The following is a 20,452-nucleotide window of genomic DNA, read 5'->3' on the forward strand; positions in this document are numbered from 1 at the left end:
AGGGACAGCCACACACAATTAATAAAAGGCTGAGCTGCCAAGCAGGTTTACTAGAGAGTGAGCACCACTAGGGACTTCACTGGGACTTGCAATTCTATGCACAGTGACCTAATGCTGCACAGGATTGGCCCGTAGGCATGCTAAAGCTACATGTCCCATTTCCTTCAGAGACTCAAGCATGCCTGATTTTCCATAGATAAAGAGTGAAGGAAAGGGACAGGAGCTGCCTGGAACATTTCAGGAAGAGCTATTGGTGGGGCTTGGGGTCCATGGGGGGATGTAATAATGATTGCCAGTCACAACAGACAAAACCCTGGGCAGCTCCTAGTGGAATCTGCTTGCCTTATTAGAAAAGGTGCTGCCTCACCCAGACTAGCCAGCCCTCCAGATGTTTGGGGTCTACAACTCCCATCATCCCTAGCTAACAGGACCAGTGGTCAGGGATGATGGGAATTGTAGTCTCAAAACATCTGGAGGGCCGAGTTTGCCTATGCCTGGACTAGCATCACCTGGGGGCTTTTAAAGAAGCCTGGCAAGGCTTCCCCTCCAATGGCTCCACTCCCATGCCCCTCCTTGACAGCAACTGCCCGTCATTGTAGTCAATAATGAGATAGAAGACTCAGAACTAGGCAATTTTGTATGTTTAAAGCATGGGCAGTAGCAGTTCAGAAGCATGTTATAAACATCATTACGTTGTGCACCAGTCCAAAAAGCAGTTTAAGCATGACAATATAGAAGCTGCTATCCCCCCCCCTCTCTCTCTCTCTCTCTCACACACACACACACACACACACACACACGTGTACATTTTGTTTGCTTGGGAAGAGGAAGAAAGTAATTGCAGCCTGTGATTGATTAACAGATCTGTCAGAAGCAGCCAGGCAAAAGGCACATGGCTTAACCCAAGAGGAATTATGCATCTCCAGAGATAGAAAATTCTACAAGAAGTCCACAGTTTGAATTAAGCCAAGACTACTGGCTGGGAGCAGAACAGAGACTGATTAACAGCAACAAAATGCTTAGTTCCAGAAGTGAAGTAACATAATGAAGTCAATACACCAGACTGGAAAAAGCCCTAAATAAACAAGGAAGCAAACAGAAAAATAGGCTAATAAAAAACAAGACGTTCAGGCACAATTCCAGTTGCTTGCGACAACTGAGCTTGTAAAGACATTTCTATTTAAACTGAATCCATTTCAATTTAAGATGGACTGAAACTAGGGTACCAGAGAGCACACTTCAAGAGCTAATTAACACCAGAATAATTATTCCGCAGATATAAGTGGCCCTTCAGGAAAGGTCCTTGAGGATGTCAAGCTTTGATTCCAGCCTCTACTGGCTGGGGCTGATGGGAGTTGTAGTTCAGCAACATCTGGGAGGGCCAAATCTTCCCCAACACATGCACTAATGAGAAAGTCCACTCTGGATTTATTTATTTTTTAACAGTTGAAAGCGAGTCACATTTCAATCTCCTTTCTTGTTGCACAAATGGTTATTAAGTCATCCTAGCTTCATGAAGCTTCCATGTTCCAAGGCAGTATACCAACAAATAGCAGCTGTTCCTGTGCAGCAAGAGCAGGGGGAGGACTGTGGCTTTCAGAGTGGCATATAGTTCGCCACTCTAGGCTAGGCTAGGCGGGTTTTAATTTAAAACTGTTTTAGGGTTTATGCTATTTGTATAGCCTCCCAAGTAGAAAGAATGGGAACATAACTGAAAATAGTTAGCTCTGCCTGTAATTAATCCACCTACTTTCTACCTCACCAATCCAAAGGGACACCAGGCACCTCTGAGACAGACCATTGGTCCATCAGTCCCAGCACTGACTGCTCTGCCCAGCAGTTTCTCTCAGGCAGTGGAACTGCAGCCTCAAGGTCCTTTTAACTGAGGCTGCTCAGGGATTTCAACCTGAACACCTTTGCATGCAGAGCACATGCTCTGCAAGATTCCTTCTCCTCCTCCCTGTTGAATTCTACAAGGGCAACACTCAGTTGGAAGAGGAGGAATCTGACAGGTAGCAATTAAGCAAGTAAGAAGGCAGGGCTGGCTGAGGGCAGAGTGAGGTTGATTGGGCACTGCTCCATTTGCCCTAATGGACTAGCCTCTGCTGGTCTGTCTCTTTGATAGGGCAGCTTCATATGCTCCCGTATTCATAGGCACATTGCAAGAAGAGGAAGCGCAGACATGGCCCTTTCAAAGAGCTATTCTTTCCCCCTGCTATTAAATCATCATCATTTAAAAGCAGCTGCTCTTGTTCTTTCATTAGATTCAAGCACACCTCTTGCCTGCTCTCCAAGCTGACAATCTGTCATCAGCTGGGAATGACTGCCATGCAACTCAGGAGAATTTCTGGAAACGCCAGCTGATAAAAGTTGCCTCACTAATATCACTCTGACCATGGTATGGGAATTTTACAAAGAGATCACTTTGTGGCTGGCTGACAGCAATAATAAACCCCAAATCCAGAGACCCCAACTGGACAAAACTGTGTGGAAGTTATTGCTGGTTTGCTGGCTCAGAAACAAGGAAAGGGCGAACACACACACACACGCGCACACAGAGGGAGAGAGAGAGAAGCGTTTCTCAAAAACTGTATGTCCCACACAAGCCAATGGACAAGCCAAACACAAGCAGCCTGCCATTGCTTTAGCCAGGTATATCAGATTCCTGCCTCCACAGGCTCAGAGGCAGACACAGTAGCTGCAGAAAGGGTGCCCAGGGATGCCCGGAATATTTCTGCACCTTGCCCTCGCCACACCATTGAAATGGACATCAGAAGCAGGCAAAATGTTGGCTTGTAATTTGTTTGGAGGTGAGAGGGAAGAGGACATTTGAGATGGGGAGAGGAGCCAGGAAGGGAGGAAAGACAGTGTGGCCTATAGGAAACTGCAAATGAGTATTGTACTAAGTGGATGGAAATAAATCTCTCTCTCTCTCAGAATGGATTAGCCCATGGAGTGCAAGATCCAAACAAATAGGACAGGGAGAAAAGGTCAGAGTTGCTCACAGAGGCACCCAGCCTAGGCCCAGGCAGGAGCAAAGAAAAGAGGCAAGTCTGCAGAATTTCTGGCAGTGAGTTGTACCATTTCTATTGTACTTGGCCCCAGGCATTTAAATACCAATGATGGTATTTTAAGAAACAGGGAGGGTCAATTCCCGGAGTTTTTATGAGCTTATATTGTGCTGAAGTGCTTCTGCTGCTGTTGCCAGGCCAATCGATACTGAAATCTCTACTGATCCCCCCAAGCCACTGTGATGTGGGAGTCCAAGCACTTTATAAACTGCACAGCTATTTAGGGTATTTCTGTGTGTTCTAAAAAGGCAACAGCCAAATGTCTTCAAAATGTCCTTTATATAAAGTCTCTTGAAAGTCACTTAAATTTTTTGGCCGGGGATGATACGCAGAGGGGAGACCTTCCTAGTGCCAAGATTTGCCTTAAAATGCTTTTGTCTAAGTGGAAAAAGGAATAGTTTTAGAGATACATGCCCCATCCTCCTAATAAAGTTTATGAAGCAACCACATTTTATGCCCTGAACCAGCTTTCACCAATGTGGCACCCTCCTGTGGTATAGACTACAAATCCCATCAGCCCCATCCAGCACAGGCATTGGCTGCGGCTGATGGGAGCTGTAGTCCCAAACTTCTGGAAGGGTTGTATGCAAGTTCTGCACTAATGCAGCACAACATCTCATAATGCTAGCTTCATTCTCCATTTTTGTCATTGCACCCAAGCACCAATTTGAAAAAATAGCAAGGAAACATAGATACACACTTCAATACATAGACAAACACTTTGATAGTGTGCTACATAGGTAGAAGCTTACTATGTAGAGAAACACGTTTGTTGAATGCTTTTTTTTTCAGCTGCCAGGAACAGCTTTTCTGACAAAGGAAGTTCAGAAGAAATGGCCCTACCTGATGAGAGACTCCAGGATTGCTGGGGTTGGACCCTTCTGGAACTCCAGCTCCTTGTAGTGCAGTGCCTTAGCATATGCCCGGCATTTGGCTGCCCGCTCCCCCAGCAAGACAATGCCATTATCATCCCCCAAAGGCAGCGGCCCCTGCAAATACAGAAAGGAAGGCCAAAGAAAGTTCAGGAGTCTGGCCTATAGACAGTAGGTGCGCCCAGGGGCAAGAACAAGGTTGGAATATGGACCTTTGGGAGATGGAGGGGCCATAGCTCAGTGGTAGAGCATCTGCTTTGCATGCAGAAGGTTCCAGGCTCCAGTGGCGTAGCGTGGGTTGTCAGCACCCGGGGCAAGGCAAGTAATTTGCGCCCCCTAACCCGTGGATTTGCGCCCCCTAACCCTAACCCCCAGATGTTGCGCCCGGTGCGGCCGGCCCCCCCCTGCACCCCCCATGCTACGCCACTGCCAGGCTCAATCCCTGGCATCTCCAGATAGGGATCAGAATGTCCCCTGGAGAGCGGCTGCCAAACAGTGTAGAGTCGTAGACAGTTATGAGCTATATGGACCCAGTGGTCTGACTCAGTATTTGGCAGCTTTCTGTGACTGGGTCCCATCAAGCACCAGAGGCAAGGCGAGGTGAGATATAAGCAGTCCACAGCAAAAGCAGCAAGAGGCAAACAAGAGAATGGAAGCAGGACTGAAAGACATAAAAGCTATCCTCCTCACTGGTTGGTTTTCAAGGCTGATGTAAGTAGATAATCTCTTCCCCCATCCCCTCTGCTTCCCCAAAGGGTTCCTTCAATGGCATCTTTACCTTGTCACTGTGCTCCATGAACTCTGCCAAGTTCAGAAGGGTCTGGGTGACCTCTGCTATATCTTGAGAAGTCAATGCCAACTCAATGCTGCGGATCAGCTCATCCTGCTGGTCTTCGTTGAGTTCAGACCAGCATGAAACAAATGCGGCATTAAAAAGATCTCTGGGAAGGGAGAAGAAGAGGGAAAGAGTGATGTGGCATTAAGCAAGCAAGTCATTAGTCTCCTTATACTAAGTTAAGGAGTAAAGAACGGAGTAAGCCCCCCTATTCCACAGGCCTAGAGTTGCAAATGTCAACAAACCCCGTTCACTAGAAAGGCCACCCAAAACAATGGAATGTTACTCAGGGTTTTTTTTGTTTTTTAAAAAACATTAAGCAGGGTATCTGGACTGAGTCACAGCACCTGCTGCTTCAGCAGTCTATCCGAAATTGATATTGGTCTCAGAGATCCAATGAAAGAGCCTATGTATTTCTTGGAGCAGGGTTAGCTTGAAAAGGCTAGAAAGGGATCTTGCTGAATTACTAGAGAAATTAGGATCCAAACCCACAAGAGACAACAGGATTACAGCCTTAACAGATGCAGAATCAGCTGTGGATACAACTGTGGCATGGGTCTGAGGTTATCTGGGGACAAAATTAGGAGTATAATGAGACTTCTAAAGCAGAGATGGGGAATCTGTGGCTCTCTAGCATACAGCTGCACTCACATTCCCATAATCTCTAACCACCTGCAATGCTGACTCGGGCTGATGGACTCCAACTCCCCTTTGGAAAGGCTGCAGGGGTTCCACCCCTGGTCTAAAAATGCAGCCCCGAATTTGCTGTGAGGGAAGCCTCTTGCTGCTGAAGCGCATAGCTAACCTATGTAACTCACTCACACAGGAGGCAGTGATGGCCACCAACTAAGATGGGTTTAAAAGAGGATTAGACAAATTCATAGATGCCAAGGCTATTTGATGGATACTAGCTACGATGGCTGTGCTCTGCCCCAACAACTGGTAGCAATAAGGCTTTTGAATACCAGTTTCTGGAAACCACGAGGGGAGCAAGTGGGTAGAGTGCTCTTGTTCTCATGTCCCACTTGTGCGTTTCCCACAGGCCTCTGGTTTGTCACAGTCAAAAAAAGATGCTGAACTAGAAGGGCCACTGGCTTGATCTAGTATGCTCTTCCTATGTTCTTATATTCTACAGCTCTGGGTACATGCAGTATCAAATGATTGAATTTTACCATTTGCATACATAAGAAACAGGACATCTAAAACAGATATAAACAATTTTATGCTTTGCCTCTGGCCTGATCACCAGCAACTCCACCTTAAAGGTGATCAGGCTGAGAATGGGCTTTGCCCGAGACCTAAAGAGAATGACAATCCAAGTCGGCAACTTCGTGTCTGTTCTGAGCTCTCATTTGTACCCGTAGTAGCCACCATAAAATATTTTTCACTGCACCTAACCTGTTTGCCATCTAAGTAGATGTTCTCCCACAACAGCATGGAGTTGAAACTAACAATTGCCAGTCGCAAGGGCTGCGTATGCTACCTGCAGGATCAGAAGCAGCAGAATCTTTGAATACCAGCCGCCCTCACTGTGGGCTGGCTTCCCATTAAGTGATCTGGTTGGCCACTGTGAAAAACAGGCTGTTGGACTAGATGAGCCTTTGGCCTGATCCAGCAGCTAGGCTCTTCTAATGTTCTTACAGTGAAGGGACTGTTTCTGGGGTGAAGAGCCAACAACCTCACAGCTATTCGTAAGGCAGTCTGCCCAGAAATATATGAAAGTGGTCACCCAATGGGACCTTATGCCAAGAAACAGATGCTTGTGGCAAAGATGGCTGGCAGGGAAGGAGGCCTCCGTTCTGAAGGTCAGAGGTGAGAGGCGCCAACATGACTAATTGTTTCCATTTCCCTTTTAGGTAACAGGCTGGCTCTGTGCTTATGGCTCTTGAGATTCCTGTTCCCAATGTGCAGCATCTCTGCTTGATCCCTCCTGCCTGTCCCCTCCACACCACTCTTTTTCAGCTACTCTGGTTCTCCAGAAACCACAAAGAAGTTAGTAGTTTTCTCTGTGTTCGGAGACAGGACACCCTTGCATAGCAGATGCTGAGAACTAAAGCAAAAGAGGGCTATTGCCTTCACACCCTGCTTGGTCACAGTGAGAAACAGGCTGCTGAAGTAGAAAGACCCTTGGCCCAAATCAGCGAGACTCTCCTTACTTTATTCTCAAACCCATCCCCTGAGAGGGAGTCCCATCCTGCTGCTACTTCTCATTCCCTGTCTCGGGATTGAACAACAGGACCAGACTAACTGGTGCCCTCCAGGGTGAAAGTGGGCCAATTTGTCTGCATTAGAACGCTGAATGGGACACAGAGAATAGCTTCCTTCTCAAACATGGGCAAACTTCTTCACTTCTCTTAAGATGGCTAAAGGCGGCTTCATCTGGATTTGAACACTCAATCCAATAAATGTTGGAACTCCTTAATTCTGTGAACCACAAGGCAGCTTAGAGGTTAAAGTGAGACTTTGGGGGAGGTCTATCTCTTCCTCCTCCATCCAATCCTGCCTGCCTGCCACACACATGCAGTTACAGCATTGATTGTGGCAACAGTTCTCGAGTTCCTTCTGCTAGAAATATGTATAGAAACCTCCAACTCTCTCAAAGCAATTAAATTAGTGAGAGAAGTCCACCAGTTGTTACACACACACACACAACAAAACAACAACAACAACAACAACAACAACAACAACAGTGTGATCCAGAGCATTGGGAAAGATTAGGGCAACTTTGATAGCAGAAGTCGCAGAAGCATGGAAGTGCCTTTATTGGAGACATCATGCCCTCAAACTAATTTCACTGCATTTTACAGCACCTTTTCCGTTTACTATTATATGCTGGAAATAGCAGAAGAAAAAAGAAAGGAGCCGGCGGGGGGCAGGGTTTCCTGTCTGTGATCTCTTTAAAAAACCCAGAACACCTTAAGGAGCTGCCAGTCCAGGGGGACGGTGGGGAAGTTGGCTATGAAATCAGATTCCCAAATGGTTTTATTTGCCCCTGGACAGCAGTTAAAAGCTCTTTCCATGAATGCCTTTGCCCTTCTATTTCCACCTCTTTTATGGCACTTGGCTTCAGCGGACACACAGTTAGGAGAGGCAGGAAATGCCAGTACCTGGCCATAGGGTTGTAGGCCTGGGCCAAGGCCCAGCATGAGCGCAGGGATGGCGATGAGGAATCCTTCAGCAGCTCCAAGCTCAGTCGTCGCAGCCACTCCAGCCAGTCATCTTTGGAAACTCTCCGTGCTGCTCCCCAGGCCTGATGGAACGCACACAAAGGTCACTTTCATTGCACCGTGTTAAAAAACGAACACAAAAAGCCCCAGATCAAATCAGCTACGGAGTGGGCCACAACTCCATTGTTTTCTCCCCCTCCAGCTATTAAAATTCCAAAACAATTTAGCTAAGTGCAAAACGTAAACAGCTAAATGCATGTCTTGGCTCAGAAGTATAATGAACTTATCATGTTTTTAAGTAAGGTTAAATAGACAGCTTAGACAGCACTTGCTTTCCATCCAACAGGCCTCAGGTTCAATTCATGGTCTACCTCCAGTCTGGGAAAGACCCTCCTCTGCCCGAGATCCTGGGAAGCCACCAGGACAGAAAGTACTAGGCTAGATGGCCAGATAGTCTGACCCAATACATTTCTCTTACATTAAGCAAGAAAAAAGGAGAGAGAAATATATCCCAAGCAACAGTTTTGGAAGCAATTTGATTTTTTTTGGAATATACGAACATGTTATGCTTAATTGGCTATCATTGCTTTCTGAGAATTTAAAAGCAACCAAGTGACTAGGATGCCAACTACAGGTTTTTGTTCCATGTGATACTTTTTACAGAATGAGCAGGTCATAGATCTACTAAAGCCATCCTTTTATTACACAGTGGGAGCCATTCCATCAGGCTGCAAAGCAGGTGAAGGACAGAAATGAAGCAGGCTATTCCATCAGCTCTGCCGAGGGAACAGCTGCCTTTGGCCCTCCCTTGACTGCCACTAGCAGACATTCCATCAGGCCACCACAAGTGTTGCCAACCCAGCTGGTCATTATAAGTATCCTGGTATCTGAACTTGCTTGATTTCCTCCTCCCTCCCCATCCGTTTTTCCTTGTGTGTCGTGTCTTTTAGGCTGCAGGTCTACGGGTGGGAACTGTCATACTACTGATCTTTGTATGCCACACTGGGATCCTTAAGAGAGGCGTAAAAATGCTTCCAAAAATAAATAGTTCCCTTCTGCTTCCCCATTAAGCTGCCACCTAGAGTTCAGTTCTCTTAGTGTACCCTTCACTCTTACACCCAAAAATGTTCTCTCCAAGTACTTAAGAACTAACATACATGTTTGTTTTTCTTTTTAGTGTTTATATTATTAACTTGTAAGATATGGATTTGGGTTTTTTTGTATGTTGGTTTTTGTGTTTTGTGTATTCTTATTTTTTGATATTTTTTTGTGTTGTTGTTGTGTGATAAAATTTAAATTAACGGGGGGGGGGGGAGACTTAAGAACTAGCCACCTAAAAAAGGAGGCCCATGCACAGTGTGTCTGCATGAAGCACAGTTCTGGGCATGGCTCCACATGAAAAGGCAAGCCCAGAACAGGGATTTGTGCAGAGATCAAACATGCAGCATCCTCTGAAAGCAGGTGATTTTGTGGCATCGCTACATCAGTAGTGAGTAGATGACCCAATCACATCCAATGCACATTTGGCAAAATTGCCTAATCTACCAGCAGAGATGTGGTGCCCACTTCCCCCAAATCATGCAGAGATACAGCAGGTGGCTTCTATGGCTGCCACTTTTGGCTCATAACTTGTTTTTCTTCTTCGTACAAACACATGCACACAAATATGGGCGATGGTAACATAATTTTAAAAACTAATTATGTAAACAATGAATGAATGTACGCCTTGCATGCCACACATGGGAAAAATTCAGGGTTTATTTTGTAAGGTACAACAATCACAGGGTTGCCCTACTAATTTCATAAAAAGGCATCCATTCCACAGGTGATGTTTCTATACTTTTAATAGCTCGAGAGAGCACCGCAAACACAGGCACTTCCTTTTAGATCTGGCCAAGGGCTACACTTTGATCATACCCATTCAATGTAATTGCATTAATGCCCAACTGGGAACAGCTGGAGGGGGAAACGTTATGCATGAAATAAAACTCCTGCAAAGCTACTAATTTTCCTGGCAGGAGCCTGGGAGTGGGGTTGCACAGTGGTTTGCTGTAAAGGAAGGGGCAAAAGGACCTCTGGACTTAAACATGGTTCTCAGGGTCATGGGGCCACTTTCCACAAAGCAGGAGGCTCAGAGTTTGAAAAGCATTTTAAATACATATGGGTACATCACCCACCTTGTGCAACGATAACAGTGCAGGAAGAATTTTGACCAGTGAATACGTGAAAAGAATTCACAAGATAACATAACATAATGCAAGCTCTGACCCAGAGGCAATGCAAAAGCTTGACCCTTTCGTGTTTGCTCTGCAATGGTCCATTCACAAGTCGCCACTTTGTGCCACTGTAATCGATCAGGAAGTGTGTGTGTGTGTGTGAACCAGCTGTGTGTGTGAACCAGCTGCTAACTGTGTACTCTCCAGTGGAAGGTTGGCCTCTAAGAAAATGCTAGGTTTCCTTCTTGGTCCTTCTCAATATATGCACTTCATAAATTTCCCTAACACTCTGTTGTAGGAGGAATACTCGTACTTTGCTTACACACATCCCAAGCAACATGCTCTGACCTGGAAAAAGCGAAGGTGGACCTCACCATGCCTAGGGAAGCCTCACTTAAAAAACAAAACAAACAAAAAAACACAACTTTTTTAATTTTGGAGATTCAATGTGGACAAATTTGAGGGTCACTGAAGCAATTCCTTTAAGCTTGATGGAAAATGGAAAACTGGCTCTGGAGGCATTTCTGAATCACCATCATCATCTTCTTCTTCTTTAATAATAAAAGCACCCATTAACCTCAACTAATGAATCTCTGCAGCATGCAGTGCCCCCCCCATGTCTACCTTTTGCAAGTTGATGGTGCTGACGTGCAGCTTCTTCATAGGGCCTGTTTCCACAGGACCACTGGCTAAAGCCTCTCCTTGGTTGCTCCTTTGCATGCGGTGCTGGTAGATCAAGGGATCTTCTTCTTCATCAGCAAGGGTGTAGCCCTAATTTGAGAGCAGATCTGTCATTAAACCGTGCTGAGCCTGACATTGCTGATTTCAATTAGCTTATTGCTCCACCAAGAGCCACCACTGAATGGCTTAACACTTTAACACGAATTCATCAGCCTCCCCTCAACCCTCCATGTGACTACTTTAAAGAAGTCTGACCTTCACAATCCTGCAGATGAGGACATCGTACCGCTGGTGGTTTATCCTGTGGCGCACCAGCACCTTGTTGACCATCGGGATGAAAATTTGGTACTGCAAACGAAAGGAAATGGTCATCAAGAGACTGTGGGCTGGTCCACTCAGAATGCAAAACTGTGATTTAAGCACTACATGGGAGAGTTGAAATGAGTCAAAGCAAAGTGGCAGGCTCATGCACATCCCTTTGTCCACAGCCAGGAGTTGATGTTTTAAAGCAAGCTATTGGTTTGTTAAAACAAGTCAGCTTCATAATCCAATTGCTGAAGCTGGCTTGGCTTGAAACTGACTAGTTTGCTATAAACCACTTATCCCTGGTTCATATGTGGTAACAAGCCAGGATTATTTGAAACTGGAAAATAAATGCTAGCAAACTCCATCTCCTTCCTGCAATAAATTAATGCCCCATTTGAAGTATGTGGGTGTACACAGCTGTGTACACTAATAGGGACAACATTCCAGCCAAGCAAAGGACTATTTGAGAAGCCACACACCACTTTAGGGGGAAAGTATTTTCCTGCTTGGCAGGGGGTTGGACTCGATGGCCCTTGTGGTCTCTTCCAACTCTATGATTCTATGATTCTATGATTCCATCTATGAGACTCCCACATGTATAAGATGCCCCCTATTTTTGGGGACTCCAATTTAAGAAAATGGGGGGGGAATCTATGAGTGTACAAGATACCCCCAAATTTTGGACATTTTTTAAAGGGGAAAAACTTAGTCTTATACACAGAAAAATATGGTAAATTAGAAGACAAAAGGTTTCAAGTCAAATACCACCCACTGCTCCAAAAAGCTCTATCTCTTGAAAAATGACCTTTCTTACCTTCTTCCCTAGCTGGAAGACCAATGATGACAGCGTGTCCATGGCAGTCGTCCGAAGCTCTGGGCTCTGGTCTAGGGTCCGCACTATGGGGTGGATGATCCGTGAGGCATAATCAGTGAAATCTAGAGACTCTGTCAAGCGATCCACAGTTTCTAAGGCAGCTCTGAAGAGGGGTGGGGGTTTTTTTGGGGGGGGAGGTAGCAACAGAAAAGAAGCATTGTGATTATTATCTAAAATGAACTGAACACTTGTGGTAAAGATAAACATTGTAAATTCTTTGTATATGTGTGTAATTTAAATTAATAAAGATTATATTTTTTAAAAAAAAGATACACATGGTCTATGTAAAAAAACAACCTATAAACTCAAGTTGGTAAAGCTTTGGGGAAATATATGAGCAGTACCAACTGCATCCTTTTTTTCCTCTGAGAAAGAGAGAGGGACTGTGGAATTGGCTTAATATTCACATCAGGTAAAGAGGTATTAAAAAGTGAGGAGGAAGATATGATCTTCTCTTTGAACAAAAGCATATTCCTCTGCCTTTCTTTGTCCAATAGTAATCATATCAGTGAGCAGAGAGAAAGGGTGGTGTTGACTTCTCAACCCCCCCTGACTATCAGCTTCTTTTTCCTTCGAGTGACAGCAACTTTGAGTCAAGGAGGTTACAGTTTTTCTGTTTCGTGAGAAGAGAAAATGGATAATGGGAAGACAAGGCAGAAATGAAAGTCACAAACTGATTTTATGCACGCGTTGTTGTTTCAAAGCTTTTTCAAATTCTTAAAAAAACAAAAAACATTATTGTATTGTTTATTGTATCGCCACAGAAGTGGAAGACAGAAGTGCCTGGCGTGCTCTGGTCCATGGGGTCACGAAGAGTCGGACACGACTAAACGGCCAAACAACAACAATTGTATCGCCACAGTGGGCTCCCTAGAGGAAAGTGCAGGGTGAAAATCTAATGAATGAATAAAAAATATGTGCTATTGTTTACAACTGTGTTTATATACATAACTGTCTTATATAGGCTATTATATTACAAATTGCTTATGGATGCCTCACTGAAAGGGATTCATAAGTGAAACAACAACTGGTTGTAGCCAATGTTTGCCCCACTCAAAGTAGAGCCATTCAAGTTAATGAAGATGACTAACTTAGGTCCATTAATTTGAATGAGTCTACTCTAAGAATGTTTTATTTGGATAAAACCCAATAATAATAATAGTAATAATAAATGTGGCATCACCAAGGAACATGCTTAGGGACTACCCTGCGGAGAGAAGTATACAGGAGAGACCAGTACTTACTTGCGAGCTGACAGTGGGGCATCTGGGGCATCAAAAAGCTTTACAATGGGAGGTAGTAATAAATGCAGGTAATCGTCCAGATTGGCTCCAAATAGCTGGATTGCGTTCAACAGCTGGAAAGGAGAGAAAGCTCAATAGGAATGACATTCAAACAGTCACTGTAAGATTAACCACAAGGATGCTTTAAAGAGGAAAACTAGGGATGGGGAACCTGGGACCTTCCAGATGTTGTTGGACTACAACTTCCATTAGCTTTGACCAGCACTTCCAATGGCTAGGAAAGAAGGGAGCTATCATCCAATAATATGTGGGATGGCTACAGGTTCTCTGCTACCTGTCCAAAAGCATCAAGAATGCTCAGTTCCCTGCTCAAGCCACACACCTTCCCGAGCTTTTCCCAGGGTACCTCCACTTGGTAGACTGGGATAATTTCACACCACTGAACAAAATACTTCCCTCGTAGAGAATGTATTGCAGCTGATCATGTTTGCCTGAATACTAAGGCAAGTCATGCCATTCATTTAAAGAACATGGCTTCCCCCAAAGAATCCTGGGTAGTTTACCCCTACAGAGCTACAATACCCAGCACCCTTAACAAACTACAGTTCCCAGGATCCTGTGGGGGAAGTGAGAGAGAGAGAGAGAGAGAGAGAGAGAGAGAGAGAGAGAGAGAGAGTTTTAATTCTATTTATGTTTAATTGGTTTTTAATTCCCCCCAATGTTTTTATCTGTAAGCCATCAGGGGAAAAGGCAGAGAATGAATGAATGAATGAAGTGCTTTAAATATACTGTGTGTATGCACCCTAATGGAGGGACGCGGGTGGCACTGTGGGTTAAACTACAGAGCCTAGGTCTTGCCGATCAGAAGGTCGGCGGTTCGAATACCCGCGACGGGGTGAGCTCCCGTTGCTCAGTCCCCGCTCCTGCCAACCTAGCAGTTCGAAAGCATGTCAAAGTGCAAGTAGATAAATAGGTACCGCTCCGGTGGGAAGGTAAACGGCGTTTCCATGTGCTGCTCTGGTTTGCCAGAAGCGGCTTAGTCATGCTGGCCACATGACCCGGAAGCTGTACGCCGGCTCCCTCGGCCAATAAAGCGAGAAGAGCGCCGCAACCCCAGAGTCGGTCACGACTGGACCTAATGGTCAGGGGTCCCTTTACCTTTACCTATGCACTCTAATGGTATTACATATTCATCTGAATGCAAGAGCAAAGGGGCATTTTTAAATTAACGAGGTTTCCGGAAAAATGCTAAATGCCAGCTGAACCACCCATCAAGCTTACCACACTCAATCCACCACTTAAAAACTGTCCTGAAATATATTAGTGGTGACACCCAGGTGCCATCCAGAACGGCTGCCCCAATGCAGCATTGTGCTCACCTTGGTGGAGACGCTGCGGCTGCTGCTGCTGTCATGCATGAAGACTCGCAGCATGTGAGGGATGAGTTGGGGAAGGTAGAGCTTGAACTCCCCACCTAAGGCCACCACGATTTGCTCAATGAGGAGGATAATGGTGCTCTGTATTGAGTTGTTCACAACCCAGAAGTCCTGGAGGGAGAAAGGAGAGTTAGAGGTGGGGACACTTTGAAAAATACAAAGCTAAAGAATGCTTAGCGCGTAGGATGAATTAGGGAGGCTTCAGGTGACTCTCAAGTCCTCCAAAACTTAAGATCCCACACAAACTGCATCTATTGCCCAGTCCAGCAGGCTGTTCTCACCGTGGCGAACCAGATGCCTATGGGGTGTGCATAAGCAGCACATGTGCGCAATAGTATTCTCACATGCATGATCCCCAGCAGTTAGTATGCAAAGGCAGAACATCATGGCTAGTGGGTATTGATAGCCTTACCCTATATGAATTTGTCCAATCTCCTTTTGAAGTGGTTCAAGCTGGCAGCCATCACTATGCCTTGCAGTGGTGCATTTTAGTTTTAACTATGTGCTGTAGGCCTTTGCACCATGCTGAAATACAATCCTCCTGCCTCTCACCTGGCTTCATAAATGGGTCTGCCTGTTCTGCAGCCCGCCAGGCAGGCTGCCAGAAGAACCTGAAAGCATTATTACCTCCAACCCAAAGAGAAGGAAATGATTTTCTTGTAAGCAAAGCAAACTTAGCACACATGACCTGGAACAAAATAAACACCAGGGTATGGACCACCACAACCACCACCAACTCAATTTCCCTTTCCAGTGCAGAGCAAATAAAACCAAGCCAGGCTTGACTTCAATAAAGAGTTAAATCTTCACCACCTGATGCCTCTTAATAGGATCAAAGGGAATCTGGGCCCAGTAAAGCACAAAATTCTGCCTTAATACATCTGTGCCATATAAAATGCTTCTAATAAATTTTCAAGGTATATATCAGAACTCTTTAATGCCCAGCTGTACTTTTGGGAAGCCTCTTGCCAAAATTAAGGTGCCGAAGCTGGTGGCTCTCAAGCCTCCACAGTGCCTTAGCTGCAGGACTTTTCTGATGTTCTCAGCTGCTGCTGCCAGTCAAGGCAGATAACTAGATGGGCTAATAGCATGAAGTTGCTCCTTGTGCCCTTATAGAGTCCATGTTTTCTGCAAGGAGTCTTTTAGAAGAAGCACTGAGCTAAAAAGCAGCTATACTTACTCTCATAAGGGTGACAATTTCATCCATGTAAGGTCGGATGTGGCTTCTCACAAAGGACACCAACATCCCCAGCTGCTGGAACAGGAACTGAAAGGAGCAGGGAAAGGGGTTATAGAAACATAGGTCAGGCTTGGGACAGAGCAGTTCTCAGGAACTCTTGCTCACAAGCTCTTTACAAGAACAGCCACCCACCACGCTGCTATGGCATGCTGCAAACACAGGGCTCAATTTTGCTTTGGGACCGTTTCTGTGAAGTTCACAGGCACTCCTGTGCACAATTCAAAACCTTGGGTGCGCACACACAAGAGGCATTCAGATAAGCCACAAAGCATCGAGACATGCAAGCGCTGACACCATGACTGGGGCGCCACAGAACTTCGCCAACTCATCCCGCCCCAACTTGTCCCACCAGCCAAACTCACCCAGGGTTTTCATGATATCCAAGCCATGCCCCCCACTTGCACCCCACTTCCCTCTCTCTCAAACTCTTTTGCTCTCATGTGCCTAGATGCATTTGTAAGCACATGACACACAGCAAGAGAATCCACATCCTTTTCAGAAGAAAAGATGGCCGAGCTCTATGCTGAAAGTTCACCTTTTACTATCTAGTCAATATCTGTTTGGTGGTTCAGCCGAACAATGCATCAGAAAAGGGGGGGGGGGGACTAGCTCTGTAAATTTATTAGGAGGCTGTTACAGAAAAGCGTGGGAAAATAGCTGTCTTGTGTTGAAAACTATTTTGTGAAAAACAGGTTCATTCACTGTTTCTATGACCGTATTAAATATAAGTTTATTCACAAAAAATAATGAGTAAAATGGCTACTATTGTGACAGGTTAGGTTACATTTTGAGCGGGGAGACTACAGTGGTACCTCGGGTTACATACGCTTCAGGTTACAGATTCCACTAACCCAGAAATAGTGCCTCAAGTTAAGAACTTTGCTTCAGGATGAGAACAGAAATCATGCTCTGGTGGCACGGTGGCAGCAGGAGGTCCCATTAGCTAAAGTGGTGCTTCAGGTTAAGAACAGTTTCAGGTTAAGAATGGACCTCCAGAACGAATTAAGTACTTAACCCGAGGTACCCCTGTACTTGCATTTTGCAAGGACTTAACAGGAATACGTTTCCTTTCCTGGGGCCCTTGTTAGCTTAGTTCTCGCCAGGGTAAGTTGTCCCCAAATGAAGCCTGCTTCTTTTTGCTTAGTTCCCATGCTGGGTGTTGCTTCGTGACATAGTGCCTTTGGGGAGAGGAGAACCATGTGCTGAAATAGGCTTAAAGCCTGTTGCCTGGCTGGCATGCCATCAGCTGAACAGTTTTGATGCCATGGTATGTTCATAAACTTTCCAAATTTGGGGTTGGGGGAAAGGGGTACAAGCAACAGAATCTGAGCAGCAAAGCTTTCATGAGGGAAGCAAAAGGTAAGTTTGGATGGGGTTCTGTGGGTTTGCCAGAAAGGGGAGCAGCGACAAGGGGTGCAGAGTCAGGCGGGGTGAGGGATGAGGCCTGAAAAGGTACAGGCCAATAAGTCTATAGGGACTCCTAGGTAATGGAAAAACTGTGTGGTGTATACAGGAAGGGAGAAGTGAGCAGGCAAGAGAGCAGGGAGGACAAAGAGGTGAATTTCACATATTGCCTACAACTAAAACATCTATATTTGGGTCTGCAGGTTCCTTTTGTACAATACTTCCATTTATTTTAATTTATTTTTATTAAAGATTTTCTCGGTTTACAAAAGTACATGCCTTGCCTCTTTTTTCAGGTTGTACAGTCTTTCTCACAAATCAGTTACATTTGTTGTGAGACATTAGTGTTGAGTACAGTATAAGGTTGGGGAAGAAGAGCAGGGAGAGGAGGGGTTGGGTGGTGAGGCTTATATTCTTTTGTATAGTGTATGTGTGAGGTTTTGGGTCAGCGTCAACTGGGTAGGTTCTCTTTCTATTCATTTATTGCATTATTACCTTTCCTTGGCATTGCTAGGTATTGGGGGGCAGGGTGTGGTTGGTTGTGTGTGGTTGGTTGCAGTGGGGTTTGTTTGCATTTGTGACGGGAGAGGGGAGGGCTTGTTGGGTAAGCTAAGCTAGATAGATTCATATGCTGTCGGTAGATTCTTGTTGTCATCTTCAGTACTTCCATTTATCAAAGATGTGTAACACCGAGCTTGACATAAAGCTGCCTTTGCTTGGGAATACGAAGATGCTTTATACACATCACACGAAGTGCCCTGTTTAGGTGTTTAAATGCCGTATGTACCCACCTCAGCTCTTCTCCCCAGCACACTTTCACCATCTTCTTTTACCTGAAAATTTGTAAAAAGAGTAGGCAAAAGTATGTAGCTTTCAAGGAAGTCAGATCAAGTCTGGTCCAGGCACCCAGAGCACCAGAATTTGGCCTTGAAATCCACAAGTTGTTTTGTTCTGGGAGAGAACCAGCCGGTGGCGGCTGCAGTCCTACAAAGGTAACTTTAACAGCAGCGCATGCCGGGAAAGCTCATCCCACATACAACACACAGCTCTAACCAAACATACGTTCCCAGCTTGTCCACTCTACATACATGGAGCTCAATCCAGGGAACAACCTGAGCCCTGTTCCCTCTTCAATGTTTAGAATATGTGCTAATGTTTTAAAATATTTTGACAGGACTTGCACAGGCCCTAACTTCCTCCAAATTGTGCTCCATTTGGGAAGCAAAATCAAGCAAAAAGCAGTTGAGGCCTTTGTGGGTCCCAGTGCAATTTCAATAGTTGTTTTCAGTTTGGCAGACAAATTGAAAACTCATGTTTCCCAGCCCATTGGGTATGCCAATGACAAAGCAAACACCCCTTTCTTTGTTTCAGATCCTTACCATCCATTATTATAATTATTTTAAAATGAATGATAGAGCCTTGCAGTTTGCTTGAAGCAGAACATAAATTTAGGCGGCGGTTTAGTTCTTTGCTAGCAAGCGGAAGTGTATCCACAATCAACCACAAGAGTTTCTCAAATCTGATATAAACAATATAGGTTATATCCAATCTTAGTCCTCTTCAGAGCAAGTCCATTGAAATTAATAAGAGCATAAGAAGAGCTTGCTGGATCAAGCCAATGGCCTATGTAGTCCACAATGCCTGTGGGAAACCCTTAAGCAGGATCTGAGCACAAGAGCAACTCTCCCCTCCTGTGGTTTCCAGCAACGGGTATCCGGAAGCATTACTGCCTCCACTGTGGTGGCAGAGCACAGCCATCATGTCTGGTAGCCATGGATAGCCTCCTCCTCTAGGAATTTATCCAATCCCCTTTTAAAGCCATCCATGTTGGTGGCCATTACTGCCCCCCCTGTGGGAGTGAGTTCCACAGTTTAACTATGCACTGGATAAAGACTTTTTTATTTGTCCCGAATCTTCCAACATTCAGCTTCAGTGGATGACCTTGAGCTCTAGCGTTATGAGAGAGGGAGAAAGACTTTTCTATACAGTGGTGCCTCACAAGACGAAAATAATCCATTCCGCGAGTCTCTTCGTCTAGCGGTTTTTTCGTCTTGCGAAGCAACCCTATTAGCGGCTTAGCGGATTAGCGCTATTAGCGGTTTAGCGGCTATTAAAGGCTTAGCGGATTAGCGGCTAAAAGGCTATTAGCGGCTTAGCAGCTTAGAAAAAGGGGGGGGGGAGCGAAAAAAATCGCAAGACTTGCAAGACATTTTCGTCTTGTGAAGCAAGCCCATAGGGAAATTCGTCCTGCGAAGCGCATCGAAAAACGGAAAACCCTTTCGTCTAGCGGGTTTTTCATCTTGCGAGGCATTCATCTTGCGGGGCACCACTGTATGTATTTTCTATGTAGGATGCATCAGTTTATAAACTTCTATCATGCCACCTCTTCCTCACCTTGTCTCTGAACTTAAAAAGTCCGAAACACTGCAACTTTTCTGCACAGAGGAGTTGTTCAACCCCCTTGATTATTTTGCTGGCTCTTTTCTGAACCTTTACAAACTCTACGACATCCTTTTAGAGGTGAGGCAACCAGAACTATACACCGTGTTCCAAATGGAGTAATGGGGATGACTAGCTTAGGTCCATTAATTCCAATGGATCTACCCTTATAAACTTAATTGCATACAACTCTATAGTTTTGGAATTAGAATTGAAACTTGCTCTGAGCAACCCGGCACCCCCCAGAACCGTGATGGGGACCAAGGTGGGGGAGTCTGGCCAGCTGCGGCATAAGACATGTGCTTTCCCTGCTGACGGTAGTGAGGGCAGCAGCCACAACCACAACAAAAAGCAGCAGACGCCTGGTACAGAGGTCTGAAGGTTACAACAGTCAGAAGGGCAAGGGAGACCAGCGAAAGCTAGCTCAGAGCAAAAGAGGCTTCACAAAAGCGGAAGCCACTAAATAGCAGGTCTTCTAAGGCAGCAGCGAAGAATGGTTAGTAACAGACGATATTCCAAAAAAGATTGAAACAGAGACGGGAAGCGGTCACTCACTTTTGCAGCATGCCTGCAGACACGGACAACTCAGCAACGCCCCATATTTCAGGAATCGGCCTTCTTGGCTTTGTTTTCTCAAAGCCGATTCTGGTTTCAGGGGAGGGTGGAG

At 45.3% G+C, this 20,452-nt stretch overlaps 1 protein-coding gene across 4 annotated transcripts in view; it reads right to left on the bottom strand.

Moving 5' to 3' along the window:
• The window catches only part of MTOR (mechanistic target of rapamycin kinase), a 100,039-nt gene that overhangs the window by 53,653 nt on the left and 25,934 nt on the right, over positions 1 to 20,452 (bottom strand). For 2 of the 4 annotated variants that reach the window (XM_083512638.1, XM_083512637.1), the window contains exons 20-29: positions 18,138 to 18,179; positions 15,883 to 15,969; positions 14,646 to 14,813; positions 13,267 to 13,379; positions 11,963 to 12,125; positions 11,098 to 11,190; positions 10,786 to 10,932; positions 7,886 to 8,028; positions 4,722 to 4,884; positions 3,915 to 4,060 (exon numbers count right to left, since the gene is read on the bottom strand). In XM_083512638.1, the coding sequence (XP_083368764.1) occupies positions 3,915 to 4,060; positions 4,722 to 4,884; positions 7,886 to 8,028; positions 10,786 to 10,932; positions 11,098 to 11,190; positions 11,963 to 12,125; positions 13,267 to 13,379; positions 14,646 to 14,813; positions 15,883 to 15,969; positions 18,138 to 18,179 (1,265 nt within the window). The remainder of the gene's footprint in view (positions 1 to 3,914; positions 4,061 to 4,721; positions 4,885 to 7,885; positions 8,029 to 10,785; positions 10,933 to 11,097; positions 11,191 to 11,962; positions 12,126 to 13,266; positions 13,380 to 14,645; positions 14,814 to 15,882; positions 15,970 to 18,137; positions 18,180 to 20,452) is intronic. The other 2 variants (XM_083512640.1, XM_083512639.1) reach the window with 1 other exon arrangement.

The sequence above is a fragment of the Podarcis liolepis genome, assembly GCF_965112155.1.
Source record: "Podarcis liolepis genome assembly, chromosome: 7".
Taxonomy (NCBI): domain Eukaryota; kingdom Metazoa; phylum Chordata; class Lepidosauria; order Squamata; family Lacertidae; genus Podarcis; species Podarcis liolepis.